Source organism: Mchenga conophoros, linkage group LG3 (genome assembly GCF_057382185.1).
Source record: "Mchenga conophoros isolate Kocher_MC1m ecotype Shallow Benthic linkage group LG3, M_conophoros_male_GT1.1, whole genome shotgun sequence".
Lineage (NCBI taxonomy): Eukaryota > Metazoa > Chordata > Actinopteri > Cichliformes > Cichlidae > Mchenga > Mchenga conophoros.
Window position 1 is genome coordinate 70,352,352 of NC_140528.1, and position 17,783 is coordinate 70,370,134.

The window sequence follows — 17,783 nt, forward strand, 5'->3', positions numbered from 1 at the left end:
GAAAGCGCCAGCAGACACGTATGGGATCGGAAAAAGAAAACCACTTAGGGCGTCTGTGTCCTTTGTTTGAGCAGCGTCGCAGGGAGGGGTGGTGCGAGGAAGAGTGGAGAAGGCAACCGGGGGGAAGAAGGGAAAAGAGAAGAAGTTTTTTCACATCTGCCCAGCCTGAGGCCCAAAATATGTGGCACTTTCCTCGTCACCGCGTCACCAGCCATCCGTTCTCGCCTGTCATTATTTTACCTCTCGCAGAGGACACACGCTGTCTCTCAGACACACATATGGACTCTTCCACCAGCACACACTGCCTGTGCTGCCTTGATCTACTCTTAAATTCTGCCAGCATCAGATCCTAAAATGTGGCCAAGTTAAACAGAATGAACGGAAAGACAGAGCACTTTAATATTTTTGGTGCGGGTAAAGAAGTTCAGTCATCATTAAACTGTAGAATCTAGACCAGACTTTTCATGTTTGATAACGGTCAGTGGCAATTCCTACTGACAGGAAATGACATGTTTTGAACTTTAATGCACTGATCTAAGCAGGTTGACCTGGGCCATCTAAAACTTGGTCAGGAAAGCTATAAGGAGGTTGGATTACTTATTCTTGAAAACAGTGAGTTTGCATCAAATAGCATGATTTCGATATTTTACCATAAAGCACAAAATTGCTGTAACTTTCAACAAATTTCACCTTTGCCTTACCTGAACACACCTATACACCAGTAGCCAGCAATAGTTAGACTACCACAAAGCTGACAGGAGGCCTTTTATACTTTGATGAACCTCTCTTTATAGGTTCCATTCAATTCAATTCTATTATATTTATGTAGCGCCAAATCACAGCATCTTAGGGTGCTTCATATTGTAAAGACACTACAGTACAGTTAAAACACCAACAATCAGACAACCCCCATGAGCAAGCGCTTGGTGACAGTGGGAAGGACAAACTCCCCTTTAACAGGAAGCAACCTCCGGCAGAACCAGCCATAGGTATAGGCAGCCATCTGCTTTGACTGGTATAAACAAAAAGCTTGCCAAAAGGTGGTGATGAAGAAACAATCAGTGCATCATGGGAAGCCCCCAGCAGCCTAGACCCATTGCAGCATAACTAAAGGCAGATACGGGATCACGTGATCCAACCCTAACTAGATGCTTTATCATAAAGAAGAGTCTTAAGCCTAACCTTGAAAGTTGAGAGGTTTACCACATCCACCTCAAAAGTGATTTAAATGAACTTCAGACCTTGACGATGCTTCTCTGTGAAAGTTGTGAATTTTCATTTCCACCTGGTGGAATGATGAATCACCATGAAAGAGGAAGTTATTGCTGAGGGGCCAAGAAAGCTTGAGAAGTTATGAAACTTGACACACACATCCGACGTGATGAAGACTTTCATATCTTATGGGTCGTGCTAGTGGATTTGGCAAATTGGTGCCACCCACAAAATTTCAGTAGCATCCCTGGTGCTGCGTTTAATCTAATCGTCAAATATTTGATCAAACTCAGCGCCACATAATGTCAACAGGGAATCAGCATCATTTAGGTTATAAACTGTGTATAAAATTAGCATTTTTGTTCCATGTATAATTTACAGCAACAGGACATCTGGTTACTGAGGGTTATGGTATGACACCTAGTGGGCACCGAAGTCATAAGGCAGCAGACTGAACAATAGTGTGAATCACGTGATTTCAGAAAATGTCACGATTGCAGCTTTTGCATTGAGTTCACTGTGCATAACTTGTTGGGTCAAAGTAAATGAAACGTGCTGATTTGATCTTCAGCTTTAAATGTGATACACAAATGTTTTCCATAGTAATTACAGAAACCAAACTAAATTCAGCGGGCATGATCTGCGAATTGTCATCTCAACAAATCTCCAGGCTTCTAGAGTCGCCTTTGCAAAGGATCTTTGCTGTATATCCTCATCCTTAGAGAAGAGGTTGCATTGGTTGTCATAGCCCAACCAGCAGAAATTTGGATTTGTTTTAAGACTGAAGCTACTTTCTCTAAGATTTGATTGCGCTTTTGATTTGACAAATCAGAAAATGCTCTATTTAGCAATCCATCTTCTTAGCTCATCTCACTGATGGACCACTGAGCTCGTACCATGGCTCATACCACCCACAATTCACAAGTCACTACTCTTAACACAGTTTAGTCAGCTAATGGATCTTCACCCAAACTGTGCTCAAGATTAAGATTGTTTCTTTTTATGCTTCACACAGGACGGTAATCTGTAAACTGTGATGTGCTGTGAGCCGACGTTCTTATTTTCTTCTTATGGTCCTTCTTTGTAAGACAACACATGAAAAACAACCGATTTTACCAGTAGAGTGCAATGACTTGAGTTCGGTTGGTCGGATGGTAAAATGGGTTTGCTGACTCTAAGTCGTGACAACGTCGATCCTCCTTTACTCCACACTGCTGATTCTACAAATGCCGCAGTCATGTTCACTTTGTGTTATCAACAGTGTCAAGAGGCAGAGGAGCTGTGCAAACACTGAGCCGTTGCCCCTCGGTTCCTGTGCAAAGATACACGTCGTGTCATAAACACTGCTGTCTCCACATTAATCCTAAACATGACTTCGGTACAGATGAAGCTGGTGTATTAAATTTCTCTAACAGCTTCCCTTTAAATCAACAGAAAGCTGTTGGGCTTTTATACTCGGTGAGTTGCGGCTTCACAGTCTGTGCAGTCTGTTATATTGGGCTTTGTGGCTATAACATATCCATCAAAACTTGGACCGAGGTGAAACTTTGACAATCTATCCATCAGCCACTCTGCTTCTCAGCCAGACAGTCAATGACCAGCTGTAAATGATCCTGTAAGCCACTGGCTGTTAAAACGCTCTCACTGCTACATTTTACAAGAAATGTATACCCGGTAGGAAACAGAAGGAAGAATATTAAGCATTGAACCAATGCTGAGAGATGGGCAATCCCACAGATGTGCACCGAGCACAAACACACACACGGTGAAGTCAAATAGACACAAAAGCATGTGAGAAAAAAAATCTTTATAATATGATACACTCACAGCGCACGAATGCTGCTGTGGGAATTCAGTGTAACACACACATAGAGGGAGGCTCTGTCTCTCCTAGTTGGCTGTCATGAATATAGGTCTGCCAAACTGAGCAACAACAACAACCAAAAAAAAAAGAAAAGAAAAGAAAAAACAGTGGAAGTATTACATAAGTTAGGATTCTCTGTGATTTGAACCTAACTCAGCGGTGCTGAGGCGGCTGTTTAAATTGCATCAGTTCCTCTGATGTAAATGTGTATAGCCTTCAACTCCCTCAGAGCTTTTAGTCATTTATTTTGATTAGGGCTGTATTTATAAGATAAGTCTCTTAAGTAAGTCGCCTGGGATAACGGGTTGGCGAGGATGGTGGTGGGGGAACAAAATGAAGTCTGTTTGATGATTATAAATTCCGAAATATCTGCTTGTCAATTAATTAGCTGCTTCCTGGGTATGTGTGCCCCTCTTTTCATTTACTGGGCCCAGCTCTCCATGGACAAATACCCGCAATGCACCCATTGTATGTCTAAGCAGTTACACGCATCTCCAGCAGCTGGGGAGCGGAGAATAAAGATCCTTCAAAGGCAGACAGTTTTCAAGAGCAAGCCTCTGTTTTCTTGTGCCGGCTGATTTCTGAGAGCAGCGTATTTGGCTGCTTGAAGGCTTTACTCTGCCAGTGTCTCACTCTCAGACACAAACAACTGGAGAATGATGTGGATGTGAAGAGATAGGTAGAATGAGAAGACTGCACTTGAAGGGAAGCTTCCATCATTTCTGCCTGTGGTAATACCACATTACGTGCAGGAAACTTGTCTTGTTGAGGTCTTTGTGGTTAGGCGAACCTTGACCATTGTCACGAAGATACTGTATCTATTTATAACTCCGCAATACTAGCTGGATTTTTAAATGAATGGAAAAGGATAAAGGATTGAAATATATTTTATATATTCAATAAAAATAAAGCATACATGGATATATTCACTGGTCATCTAGACCAAGTTACTGACTAGCACAGTATGTTATGTTATTTACATTGCATACTGCATATTAGCAAGCTAGCATAAATTATTTTTGTCCCCACATAATATTTAATTGTAGTAACTAGCCAACATGTTTGGTATTGCGATTCTAAAATTTAAGCTCTCCTCACTTTTTGTATACTGAACCATTTTAAGAAATTAAATTCCAATTTATTTAGATAACACATTAAGGCATTAAGACCCTACAATAATACAGAGAAAACTGAAACAGTCAGACGACCCATATGAGCAAGGATTTGGTGACAGTAGGAAGGAAAAACTTCCTTTCAACAGGAAGAAACCTCCGGCAGAACCAGGCTCTGGGAGGGGCAGACATCTGCTGAGACAGGTTAGTGGTGAGGGGAGGGAGACAGGACAAAAGACACGCTGTGGGAGAGACCAAGAGATTAATAATAATTCATAATTAAATGCAGAGTGATGCATAAACACACAGGGAGTGAAAAAAGGTGAACGAAGAAGAATTAATAATTTAAAGCAGCTATTTTGTGTTTTCAACTGTTACTCTTTAGAAATTGCATTTGTATGCAACTAAAAACAACATAATAGTGCTTGAATTATGTTTCCTGTTAGCATAATGAGAAAACTTTAATGAGTAATCTGTTTAGTGAGCTGTAAATGTGTTGATAATAAATGCATCAGCTCCTGTGTCCTTGAAACACCGATGCACTTCATTGGGATTTGTAGATTGGGGATTTTTAGCACATCCAGTCAAATGACTGGTCCATCCATCGACCTGTCCGTCCAAAGTTCACAGTTATTGGTCAGACTTTAATCAAACATGTGCACAATGGTTACCTAATGGATGTTCAAAGTGTCTGTCAACATCAGTGTTGCGTTTGTCATTTCATGGTGAGTTGGGTGAGCTACTACTTGGCTGACCTTGTGTTTTTTGTTTTTTTTTTATCATTTCAGCTTTGTTTTTTGTATTTTTCCTTTTGTACTGGCATTTGTATGTTCACAGTTTGACAGCTCAGAGGCTTAAAAAAAGTAGGAAATGTTTGACCAGAACTGCAGTTTATCAAAAAGGTACTAGAGGCTGACTCTGAAAATGCACGATAAAATACCCAAAATATAGCATGGTAGAATAAATGGTTTTAATCCATCTGTTTTCAGGTTTGTTGACTGCTTATTAAGTTTAGCGTCAGGGAATGGGTCCATATTGCCCATAGATGCTAATGCAGAAGTCCCTCCCTGAATTCTGTCTAAAGGCCACCAGATGGTGATAGCTGTGGTTACAAAAATACTTCCGGTCCTATAGAAGTCGATGGTGAAACTGCTTTCTGAGTTGACACAAACCTGCTGAGTTTATGAAATCGGTCGATCATGTCAGGTCATTTAATCGAAAAGTTGTTTGAAGGATTGAAGGATTGATTGAATGAAGGATTATCTGTGGTGTGAAACGGCACACTCATTAGCTAACGAGTTGTCATCATAGTTGACATCATAGCACAATCAGCAGTTAGCCTAATATGCATGTGCTTGGACTGGACTGTGGGGGCGGGGCTTTAGCTATGCCAGACTAAACCTGTGCAGGGGAGAACATGCAAACTCCATGCAGAAAGGCCCTGCCAGTCAGAAGGTTCAAACTCAGAACCTGCTAGCGACAGTGAAGCTACAGTGCTAATTGTGCTAACACAGTGCTAACTGTGCTAACACATTGCTAACCAGTGCAGGTGTTGCTCATTGATGTTTGTGTCTATAGTGTCTATTGTATTTTTTTTTCCTTTTTTAATAAATGTCCTGTTTGGAACATTCTTTAAATGCAAGTGAAAGGCTGCTGGTTCAATTCCAAACCTTCTTTTGGGAAGGGTGTCTGTGTAAAAGTCTGCTAAATCAAACATGTGGAGCTATCTGCTGCGGTAACAAAGGAGTAGCTGAAATGCAATAAGCAGGGATCTATGTCTTAAGCCTTACCTTGTTAACCAAGGTCACAAGCATTAGCAAATAATTTAGCACTCCAGCATATTCTCTGAATATGGTCACTTTTGGCTCTAACAAAAAAAAAGATGGCAGTGGGATGAAAGCTGTTATCAAGGCTTCAAAATACAGGTTCCTGCGTCTGTCGATCCTGCTTTATGCTATCCCTGCTGATTTCTAACACATAAAATAGCATAATTTCAATCGAATAGGTTCAGTACAAATTCCCTGGCAGATTTGAAGATTTCAGAACCTGAGCTCACAAAGCTTCATGGGAGTAACGTTGTGTGTTGTTTCTTTAAAATGCTTGTCAAACAGAGTTACTCGGTGACATGTTCTCTTAAGGTTTTTTTCTTTTTTCCCTTTCTTGCCTGACAATTTTCACATTTGTATTCAGTCCAATCTGTCAAAAATATTCGGAACTGCAAACACTGCATGCGATGTCACCGTGATCTTAAGCAGGTTTTTGTTCTCCTCAGAGGTGGTGAGTCACACTGCATTTGGCAACGCCTCTCACTCGCACAGTTGAGTTTACAGTCTGGTTTCCAGTGAAGGAAAAAAATGTGACAGCATGCAGCATGCGACAAGTCATCAAATCAGACCTATATTTCCTCCGTCCCATATGTGGGAATCTTGTCATATTTAGTCCTCCTCAACATCATGATAGCTCCAGAAAGAGTGCGTGTTTTGCAAAATGTTCTTTTTAATACAGAATGCCTACAAGCATCAACAACAGAATACAGCTCGACTGAAATAATCCACGTTTCCTAACCTCAGGTAGATTCCCAGCTACAGATAAACATAAATATTTTGAGATTTCATATTTTTCATATGTTTTGCTGCCACAGCTTAATACTCCAAAAATATTTATTCTGGGAGGGATTAGGCGATTACTGTATCTAAACCTACCTTGCGTGAGGTGAGGCTCCTCGACGTGGTTTGAATCTTTAGAAATGAACGTGGCATCTTTTAAAAGAAAATTAAAGACCCAAAATAGTTTTGGCTTTTTCCTGTTTTTCCCCTGCGATCTGAAAGCGAACACTTGCATCCAGACATGTTGTCTTTCATCATTAAACTGTCTTGCAGAGGCTCCCGGGAGCCTCTTTGAGCACAGAGAGGAACCATGTATTTTAAAACAAGTGTCTCCTCTCTCTGGTGGGAGGTGTATATTAGAGTCATGGACCTGAGTTGAAATGATCTTAAAAAAGAAAAAAAAATAGCTTCTCATGTCTTACACACGCACACATCCACGGGCGCCTTTGTTGTCGCTTTATACATTAACGCAGGTGATACCCAAGGTCTCACAAGTGTGCAGATCTTTGACCTTGTTTTCTCTCCCCTCTCTGCTTCCATTATGTGCTTGTAGATCAAAGACACGCAGGGTGCTCCAGGCAGTCTTTCCAGTGAAGATCCTCACTTAAAGGCAGCTGACAGAGGTGAGTTATTAAACCTTACCACTGCTCTAGTGACCTCGCCCCTTCCCCTCACAATTTAAAACCCCTCTTTTAAAGATTCACCACAAAGTAGCCACAAGATAATGTTCGTAGCAAGCCTCTCAGTGCTGCACATGCTTATGAGTTGATTTCTCAGAATACATTAATCTCTTTTTCTGTTAGATTTTTACCCTCCACACAAGAGCTGACAGGTTTGTTGGCCTATTTTAATTAATGCGATACTATTTTAACAATGTATCCACAATGGATCAACTACAGGGTGTGTGTAATTGCATTGTGTTTAGAGGATTTGCACAGCTTCCCTGAAATTAAGGTGCAATCACAGATACTTGTTCATGGTAAAAAGGGCTCGACTAACGGAGAGGAGACACTTTTCAGACGACTGGATCACTTACAAATAAGTCAAATTAAAATTGACCTGAATAAGCATTCATTTAACCCTAGAACACTATCGCTATAAATCGTAACACCATTACTAACGCCAGGTGGTTTTTACCCAATATAATATACCCAAAAAGTACTTGGCATCAAAATATATCAAAATCTGACAACACATGACAAATTGGAGTGGTCTTCTTTTATTTTCAACTGTGCCATGTCTAACAAAATGAAGAAGAAGTGTCATGGGGGGGGGGGCCTAAAAAATGCTCAAAAATGTCTGAAAAATTAGGAATTTGACAATAAAAAAAAAATCCTAAACAAAAAAATAATGACACTGGAAAGTTGGTCTTTGGTCCACCCATTCCTGGGACATTTGAGCACAGTCTCGACACACGAACAGCTGCAGGAGAATGACCAGTCATGAGGAAATGACCGGTTGACTAAAATATTTTTTTCATCATATGAATTCCCCTGGAAATCACCACTTTGTGATATTTTGTCATAATCACTGCACTAAATAAGTATGACATGCAAATTCCAGGCCCACTCTTACTTACCTATTCCTTACATGCAGTAAATAGACGCAGGGTAGTAATGGCGTGGACACACTTCCTGTCCACTCCTGCAGGACAGTCAGCGCACCTCCCTAAGGGGCTACTGCTTTCTGCTGCCACTGGTCTGGCCTCACCTGCAAGTGTGCCGCGTTAGGGATGTCAAGCACGCTACAGATCAGGACTTGAGATGCGGCAAGATCACCTGATTTTATACACTAACACTATCACTGGGTGAAATCCACCCAAAACCTACTTCATCCTCTATCACTATTGCCGGGTAAAAATCGCCCGAACACATGCCTGTAGGAGAAAGTGGGCTTTGGGTTAGGGAAACACCCACGCCTTCAAAGATGTCAAAGACAATGCTGAAGCTACACAAGGATCCATGACACAGACAAACAAAACATATTGAAAATCAAATATATTTGCTCGGGTGAAAATCACCCGATAGTGTCCTAGGGTTAAAAAAATATTATTTTTTTCACTATATATTTTTGACTAAACATTAAAATAAATTGCCTAAACAATGAGATGAATAATACACATGTACTGTAGCCACATAAATAAAGTAATTACGCTCAAATTTATGTCAAGTGTATTAAAATGTGTTTCAACAGTGCATATAATAAAAGCCTGCACTTTGCACTTGTTTTTACAGCGTTACACACTTGTTAAAGTACATTTAAAAACTAAGCATTTTAAAAAGATCATGGTGTGCTCTGGAAAATTCATAATAACCACATTCTTCAAAGACAAAAATATTTATTTTTTCTGTTTGGTCTTGATTTTCTTGGAAGTCAAATGTGTGCTGCACGCGTTTCAGCAGCTTTAACCGAAATCGGTCCATGTCTGTAGCCGAAAACGTCACGATTGGTACGTTTTATAAATGTTAATAGAATCTGTGGCTGAAAAAATGAGGCCGATGTGGAAGTGCCAAAAATAAAAAAACAGGCACTTAAAGTCGGCTCCAAAAATGAGTCAACTCCCACTCTTGACGCTCTTGTTAAAATTGCCGACTTCAGAGCAGAAGTCAGGATGTTTGTGCCCTGGTAGAAAAAAAGGGTTGTGCTGCCTGTATCTAATTGTCAACTTCATAACAGCTCGATAGGAGCACACAAACCTTCAACAGGATTTTAATCAGACAAAACACAAAAACGCGGGATCACCAATCGCAAACTTCCACCAGGGGTGAGAGTGTAACATTACAGCAGTGATGCACAGCCAATTAAAATCCTTCTAAAGCTGAACCAGGTGTGGGAGTCCAAATAGCGTCAGAACTAAGCCCCCAATATTTATCAGTTTTATGTCAAACACTGCAAACAGCGAGGAGCACACAACAGCAGCGATCGCAGACAATACAAATGCACCTCACAAGACAAACAAGGCCTTCATTTACATCAGGGTATTTAGTGGACTGTAAGCAGTAACTCCACAAAGCTTCATATATGGAGAATAACACGTCTGTCACATCTTTGTATACAAAGAAGGAAGTGATCAGTTTCAGAGGCTTGTAGTATAGATGAGTTACTAATAAGGAAGCCCAGATAATGTCTGGTAATGATGTAGTTAATATTGCCTGTGTCTATGACATAATTGCGCTTTGCTAACCCATCCTGCAAACATCTTTTTGCTCTACCAATTTAAAATAAACTTGTGGTTAATTCTACTAACACCCTCCACAGGAGGGAAATTTCAGTTTAAATGTAATTAATATCTTCACACTAATTAGCAGGTATCTGTGTCTGTGTGGTGCATCTTGTTAATAAAGCTAAGAGGCGTTATGTGATAACAGCATGGACTCCAATATGGTTTAAAAAAACAATCATAGCATAGGTCTGAGTGTCTTACACAGCGCCCCCAACAGGACAGATAAATAAGTGACAGCAATGTGGGTCCTGCCATCATTTATATACAGTATAGAATATGCATTTATATATTATGTTACTGTATGTAACATATTTATTTTATTGAAATAAAAAATCCAGGTTACCTTTAACAATATCTGTGTTACAATTTAATTATTTCAGTGGTTATTTTGCACTTTATCTAAAATCTTTGCACTGTTAGCTGTGCTGTGGACTCTTTTCAAACACATCACATATTGTTGAGGCAAATCTAGCTATCCAGAACGCCTTATTGCCTGAACAGGGGTATTATGGCACACCCAGAAGCTATTTTCTGAAAATAACAAACAGGTAATCCATGCATGCAAGAGCTTTGTTTACTATACCTCTTGCAACTATTACTTTGACCACAGTTTCAAACCAATCTAAGAGAGAATCTAGTGCATCTAGTCTATCCTCCCCCCCTTTACACTGCCAGCATATTATCCTGCTCCAGCTGCAGAGAAGAGACAGGCCAGAATATTTATGGCCAGTATAAAAATTGTGTGCATTCCCAGTCACCTACACCCCGTGATTTACAGTGCATTTGACAAACACACTGAATAAAAGAAAAAAGGGGGAAGAAAAGGAGTGTTCAATTTGTATAGGAGTTTAGAGCGTGTCTGTTGTGCATGCTCCCGACGGATTCTGCTGTTAGTACGTGTGTGTGCGCATGTGTCGTACCGGCTACGCACGACACATCTCCCGCTGCGTGAGAACATGTCGATCTGTCTGCCCGCGTTCCTGCGCGTGTATCTGTATGCCTGTGTGTATCCTTAATGTGTGTGTGTGTGCGCGCACGTACAAGAGCGAGCACCGAATCCGCCTGCTCTGAAACACCAGCAACAGATAACAGATGGTCCCCCTGCATTAGAAGTGTTTTATTTCCCTGCGGAAGCCAGATATGTCAAAAATAAGCATGTGCAACATTAGTCATTTGGAATATTCATGCCCCTGCCGTCCGATGGTTTCCTTTTCACAGCCAAAATACCACCAGCCCAATTCTCCCAAGGAAGTGAGAGGAATTAGGGGGAGAAATAAAAAAGCAGCCATCAGCTGAACCGATTGAGGTGGGTGTTGGATCTACATGTGGTTTAATGGAAGGTTTCTTTTTTTTCTTCCCTCGTGGTCGCTTCTTCAGCATGCCAGGGCTGTAATTAAAAAGGGGTTACAGTCTGTAGATGTGTTCATATGAAGAACCTCATTCACCCAGGCCCATTAGACACAGTTTTGTGAATATGCACACATGTCCATATGCTGGTCTGGCTGCACACACACACACACACACACACACACACACACACACACACACACACACACACGAAATAGTGATTTGCTCCCACATTAAACAGCCTAATCCAGCGGATTAGACTTCTTTTGCATTCCTTCGTTGCCTTCCTTCACGGACTCGTCTTTGGGAGTCGCCTCCTCTCCACTACTGTCCTTATCTTCCCATTTCTCTTCTCCACCTCCATCTCCAACTGTAGCTTCAGCCTCTTTAATCTCCACCTCCTCTCCTCCCTGGCTTTCTAGCCCCATCTCACACCACTAAGCGTGGCTCCCATCCTTCTCCTTGGTGGCAGACATGGGCATGAATCATTATCAGCCCTGATTAACCATACACGTAGTTGGCAGTCTGGGCCCCACCGGGGGCCAATGGCATGATTTTCCTTCCGCCGAAAACATGAATTTTGAGCAGCACTTTCTTACTCGCCACGGTCCCTCATGATCAGGGTTAATTCGTGGCAGCATGCGTGAATGGCGTAGAGAGGAGGCAGAAGAGAAGGAGGAGGAAAAGCTACCAAACAGTAGTGCACCGCTTATCTCAGAAATGAAATATAATTTATTCAGGAATATGCAAATCCAACAATCACTCTGCCTTGTTTACCGAAGGGACCTGCTGATTCAGAGTCTGAAAGAGAGCGAGAGAAACAATCCGAACCACAGACGCCAACATACAGTGGATGCACAAAGGCAGCCAACAGCCAGTCGTTTTACCGGTTTTCTTTAGATTTAGAAAATTAGGGATGTCGGGCGATTTCTTGGTTCTTTCATAGCTGCTAAAACCATTAAATGTGTTCTGGTGAGGCTGGCTTGTTTACAGAGGAACTGAATATGTGCATTCTGCTCTGTGACATATACAGCATGAACTCAAAATACCCAGGTTACCATCATTTCCCAAGTTTTATTAGGAAATACATACAGTTTTAGTGTTGTTCTGTATCTATAGGCGAGAATACTGGGAACTATAAGCTGGCATATGGTCACATATAACCTTGATTACTTTTTGATTTGAGGTACGTCAAGATTTTTACAATTTTTTACAGTTCTACTGTTTTAGATATTTACAGTGCTTAACAAATCCATTAGATCACCACCCAATGTAAGCTTTGAGCCACCGTTGACCTAAATTAGAAATGACTAATATCTGTTTCTGTAACGGTTAACCCACCAGTATGTCCACGCTCTTTAATCAAAATGATAGTTTTATTGCTAAAATATTGTTACTGTTGTTAACTTATAGAAAAGGAGAAAAAAATGTTTTATTATTTTATTATTATTATTATGATGTCAAATCACAGTTATTTGCTTGAATTTCTAAATTTGTTTTGGTGGTTGAACATTATACTTGATTAATTTCTTAATTTTAGTGAGCGACCGATGATTTGGTCATAAATTCTTGAATTCAGTCATTTTAAATTTTAAACCTTTTTGACTTTTATCACAGGTGTATTAATACATTCATTAAGTGCTTTTCTCCAAACCAGGCCATTATTCACCATTTCTACCCGGGACAAAAACCCTCCACAAACCACTGATCTCTGTGAACGATGTTACAAAAATGTACTTTTGCCTAATTAAAGCTGAATATGAGAATAACTAAAGGCTATAAATCTATGAGTCAGTCATGTTTTTAAACCTGTTTTACAAATTCCTCCAAATCTACCAAATTCATTGCAACAGAACAGGAGAAAAACAAATCCAGCATCTGTTTTGAGCCGTAGTAATAGTAGGTGGCCTCTTCTGTGAGTGTGCTATGCTTGACAACCTTCCAGAAAATGGCACCAGATTTGTTTTTTTACAATAAATACCACAACCGGGAGCTTTAGGGGGGACTGAGCTTAAACAGGTGAGATATTTGGCTATTTTTATCAAGAAGAAACTTTTTAATAAAGTATATTCAAGAAAGTCAAAGGAGCTTGCAAAGAAAAGCGCCTGGACTTCTTTAAGTTACTTGAAGACGTTTCACCTCTCATCCGAGAAGCTTCTTCAGTTCTAAGGTCAAATGGTGGAGAGTCCCAGATATAAACCTAGTGGGACCTATCTGGGACTCTCCACCATTTGACCTTAGAACTGAAGAAGCTTCTCGGATGAGAGGTGAAACGTCTTCAAGTAACTTAAAGAAGTCCAGGCGCTTTTCTTTGCAAGCTCCTTTGACTACGATGACCTGGATGACTGAGAACCTCCACAGATATATTCAAGAAAATGTTATTGCTTTGTCATTTGTGGCCAAACCTCAAATATTTGTCCTGGCTCTACTATTAGAGCACAGATGTATTACAATAATACCGATAGTTAAACTAATGCCCGTTGGATGGTAAACTATGCGTCATTTAGACGCTTTCACAACCTACTCAGGGGATTTAATTAGCATCTTACATTTGCTTTTGCAATGCGCCGCCATTGTTTTCATTATGTTCTCGGTTACAGCCATGTCTCCTATCACTGAGACGTATTTATCCATTTAATTTTCTGTTCTTAGGGGATTTGTTTGTTTTATGTAATTCATTGGTAGGACATCACATGTTTAGCATAGTAACAAGGTGCGGACGTATTCCAGGGGGTTTCAAACTGAGAGCGTTCGATAAGTAGGTTATATGCTGTGTTGCTATATTAATATAACAAAGTAAGGAAGTAGACGGTCTGTCTAAACACCGGCGTAGAATAGAAAAGTAGAATAGGTTGTTTTTTGAATCTGTTCATTTATAATGGGAATACTGCGTGAGCGCTTTTTTTTGATCTGACGCTAAGATGGGAAGCAGTTAGATCTTAAAACAATTAATTTTTTTATTGGTAACTAAGCAGTACACTGTCTAATGTGTCACATGCAATTTGGCTCTTCATCATCGCTGGATTGTAGAAATGGGTGCGAGTCGCAGCCATTTCCTCCCTCCCTGCTGAGAGTCCAATTAGCATGGTTGTATTGATTTTTCTGCACTGCATTTCATGTACTTTTCCACGTAGGTCCCTACAGCTAGTATGAATGTATGGGAGACAACAATTATCCCCTATAACAGAATCTCCGAGGCCACAGAAAAGGGAGCAGAGCTCAGAAAATTGATCTCTTCAGGCTTGCGGAGCTGTAAAGTGGATGAGCAGACAAAAGCCACCACAACTGGTGATATCTTAAAGCTACAGTATGCAAGTTTTTCTTGTCGAACTTTGTAGTTATATTTCCAGGTTGTTCTGACTTTGACGCTGAGAAATGAGACCTGTATCAGAGACAATGATTGTGCAAAATCCTTTAACATTTTACATAAACCACAGGATGTTTCATGTTGTTTATGTCAGCGGTCCCCAACCTTTTTTGCGCCACGGACCGGTTTATGTCTGACAATATTTTCACGGACCGGCCTTTAAGGTGTCGCGGATAAATACAGCAAAATAAAACCAGTACCGGTACCAAAAAAAAAAAAGAAGATTTAATGATAAAAACCATTAAAAAATAACAATAAAAACCCTGAAAACCATTAATTTCACACCTGAGCCCGGTACCAAACGACTCATGGACTGGTGGCCTTGGGGGTTGGAGACCCAGGGGTTGGAGACCCGGGGGTTGGAGACCGCTGGTTTATGTAATCTAATGGACTGATGCTTATGTAGCACATCATTTATTGTATGCACACACTCACATGCCGATGGATCCACTGGGATCAGTTTTGGGACGCTTTGATTTGTTGACTAAACCTCTCTAATTGGTTGATGGCCCACCTGTTTTGTTTCAGCTCAGTGTGCGACTCCTCATGAAGTTTTGCTGCTGTTCTCTGCTCTCTGTTTCACCTCGTCTGTGTCTTTTGCTCTTCCTCTGCTCCAACGTGTTGACGGGAACTCATTAAGATACTCTAGCTGAAAGTTTCCCAACTAATCCAGAGCACCTTCTCTGGTACTTGACCTCTTGGTTTACAAATTAAGCAGTAAATGCACACATCGTAACAGTGTGGACAATCATATGTCTCCTTCCCCGTGGCTGCTAAACCTGTCAGTAAGAGAATGAGGGCTGCCGGCACGATCATAGATCTGTGCATAGGCATTATTTTTATGGGAATAGCACTAGTATAGAATTTAGAGACACAGATGAGAATTTAGGGGTTTAATCAATCCCAGAAGAAGAACTTTAGTCTTTTTAAGACATTTGCACTTCTGAGTCTTAGGGTATTAGATCAGATTGGCTACACCTTCAGGGATTTTTACACGTGTGCCTGTGAACTATGAAGAACTTGCTAAAAAAAGAGAGAGAGAAAAGACCGAGAAATATAATCAGGTGTTGAACAGAGAATCCAGAGGCTTATCTGCCTTCTCTTAAACTTAGATGAGCAGAAATCCTTGTGCGTATCTTCTACAAGTAATTCAGAAAATTGTGAGTGGGCAGTCCCCATGTGTATTCTTTATAATTTTCTGATTTATAAAAGAGTTTTTAGTTTCTTGCAATTTTTAAAGCTTCAACACAAAACCACAGACATGCTTTATTGATTTTTTTTTTCCAGCAAGAAGTGCTGTCTAGGCTTCTCAGGGATATCTTTAGAAGCAGCACTTTCCTCTTATATGCACAGTATATCATGGTTATGTAATGTGTAAAGAGATATCGCTGTGCAAATATGCATTTCACATACGTGTGTACACAGTTAGTGAGTGCCACACTGCTACTGTTGCCCATTTGCTTCATTTTTTGATAGAGGAAGTCCTGCGACACATTTTTATTGTCTGAGTTGTAAGCAAGCAGCTATACCTTCATATTTTACATGCTATTCATGTCCCTTCTTCATCCTGCAGTTTGAATGACTAAAAGATCGTTTCGTTGTTTCTCGGTTGTGTCATGTCAACAATGTGATATTAATCGGCTGAAGTTATACATCCACCACCGTGCTATTTTTGCCACACGCACACACTCGCACGTTGCCCGAGAGGTCAGCAGCATAACAGGGTTCTTACTAGGTCGAATTGCTCGGAGGCAGAAGTTAATTTCCAACTCAACAGAGATAAATGGCTTTGTTTTGACCTCCCTTGTTCGCTGGCACAACAAAGACTCTTTGCTATTCTGGGAGAAAAGTACTGTAAATACCTGTAATTTAAAAGTGGCAGTTCATTATTTGGAGTATGAAATGATTTGATTTGGTAGCAGCGATTACCTGGATTTGGTATTGTGTGTCTTTCTGCTAAGCTTAGATAAATTTATATATATTTTTGTTTGTCTGAAATCATTTTCTTCAGTTTTCGGTACAATTTTGAACGATCACGGAGCAACAGAAGAACAAAGGAAAAAAGCTTATTACTATTAACAGCATCGCAGTTCTGTTTGGGGACTGCAAGTGCCTAAGGAGGGTAGATAACTGAATATGCTAATGACAGCATGTTATAATAGAGCAGATAAATACATTGCTTGATCATTTTCTTATAATGTTGTGCTTTTTTTCCGGAAAGGCTCGTTAAGAAGATACTTTTAAGCAATATACATGCATTTCAGTTTAAATATTGTCATTACTGTAGATTATCAGATTGCATGCATCCATACTTACATTTGCTATTTTTAGTGCACTCGTTTCACTCTCAGGTACGGCTACATTGAGTGCTATGAGAGTACCTGGATGCAGGCAAAAAATTTGAGAGCTAAACACTTCTCTGTTCTGTTCACCGTGTTGTACATGCAGCAGAAAAAGCGGCACCATCAGACTATTTCATTTATCTAATTTCAGGACAATACGTCATCAGCACTAGCTAGCTAGCAGTAGCAGATTTGCAGTTGAAACCTCATATTGACTATGATGTAAAGTGATTCAGTGGTTATGCATTTAAGTTAATATGTTTGTTCCAAAGCACAACATGTTGCAAATGTTCGCAAATTGCAGTAGCCAGCAATACAAGCACACTCATTCATTATAAATGTCTCTTTTATTAAGTGCCCTAATCGCTGTGTTCAGTTTGAGACAGTGCTACCTTTCCAAACATATGCACTACCCAAGTAAGGTCACAGTGGACTAAATGAAAATGCACTAAAATAAGTAACCAAACTGAGACATACTTGCCATCGTTGCTTAGCTATTATTAGGCACTTCTATAAGGGAGGGGTTTACTGATAGATCAATTTAATAAAGTAGCGTAATTGAGATTTCAGATGCACGCAAACTCATGTCAAACCTTTGTGGACTCAATCTACTCCCTTCACTTTGATCTATTCAGTCAAGATTATCTCCCTCCAAAACGGTCTCGTCTCCCCGTGTGCAAGATATAATTGAGGTTGTTACATTGTTATAT

General features: G+C 40.3%; 1 protein-coding gene across 1 annotated transcript in view; it reads left to right on the forward strand.

Annotated features, from left to right (window-relative positions):
• Positions 1-17,783, forward strand: part of LOC146580345 (glucosidase 2 subunit beta-like) — a 175,997-nt gene that overhangs the window by 65,674 nt on the left and 92,540 nt on the right. The window contains exon 10 of the mRNA XM_085267008.1: positions 7,348-7,417. Within this exon, the coding sequence (XP_085123134.1) occupies positions 7,348-7,417 (70 nt within the window). The remainder of the gene's footprint in view (positions 1-7,347; positions 7,418-17,783) is intronic.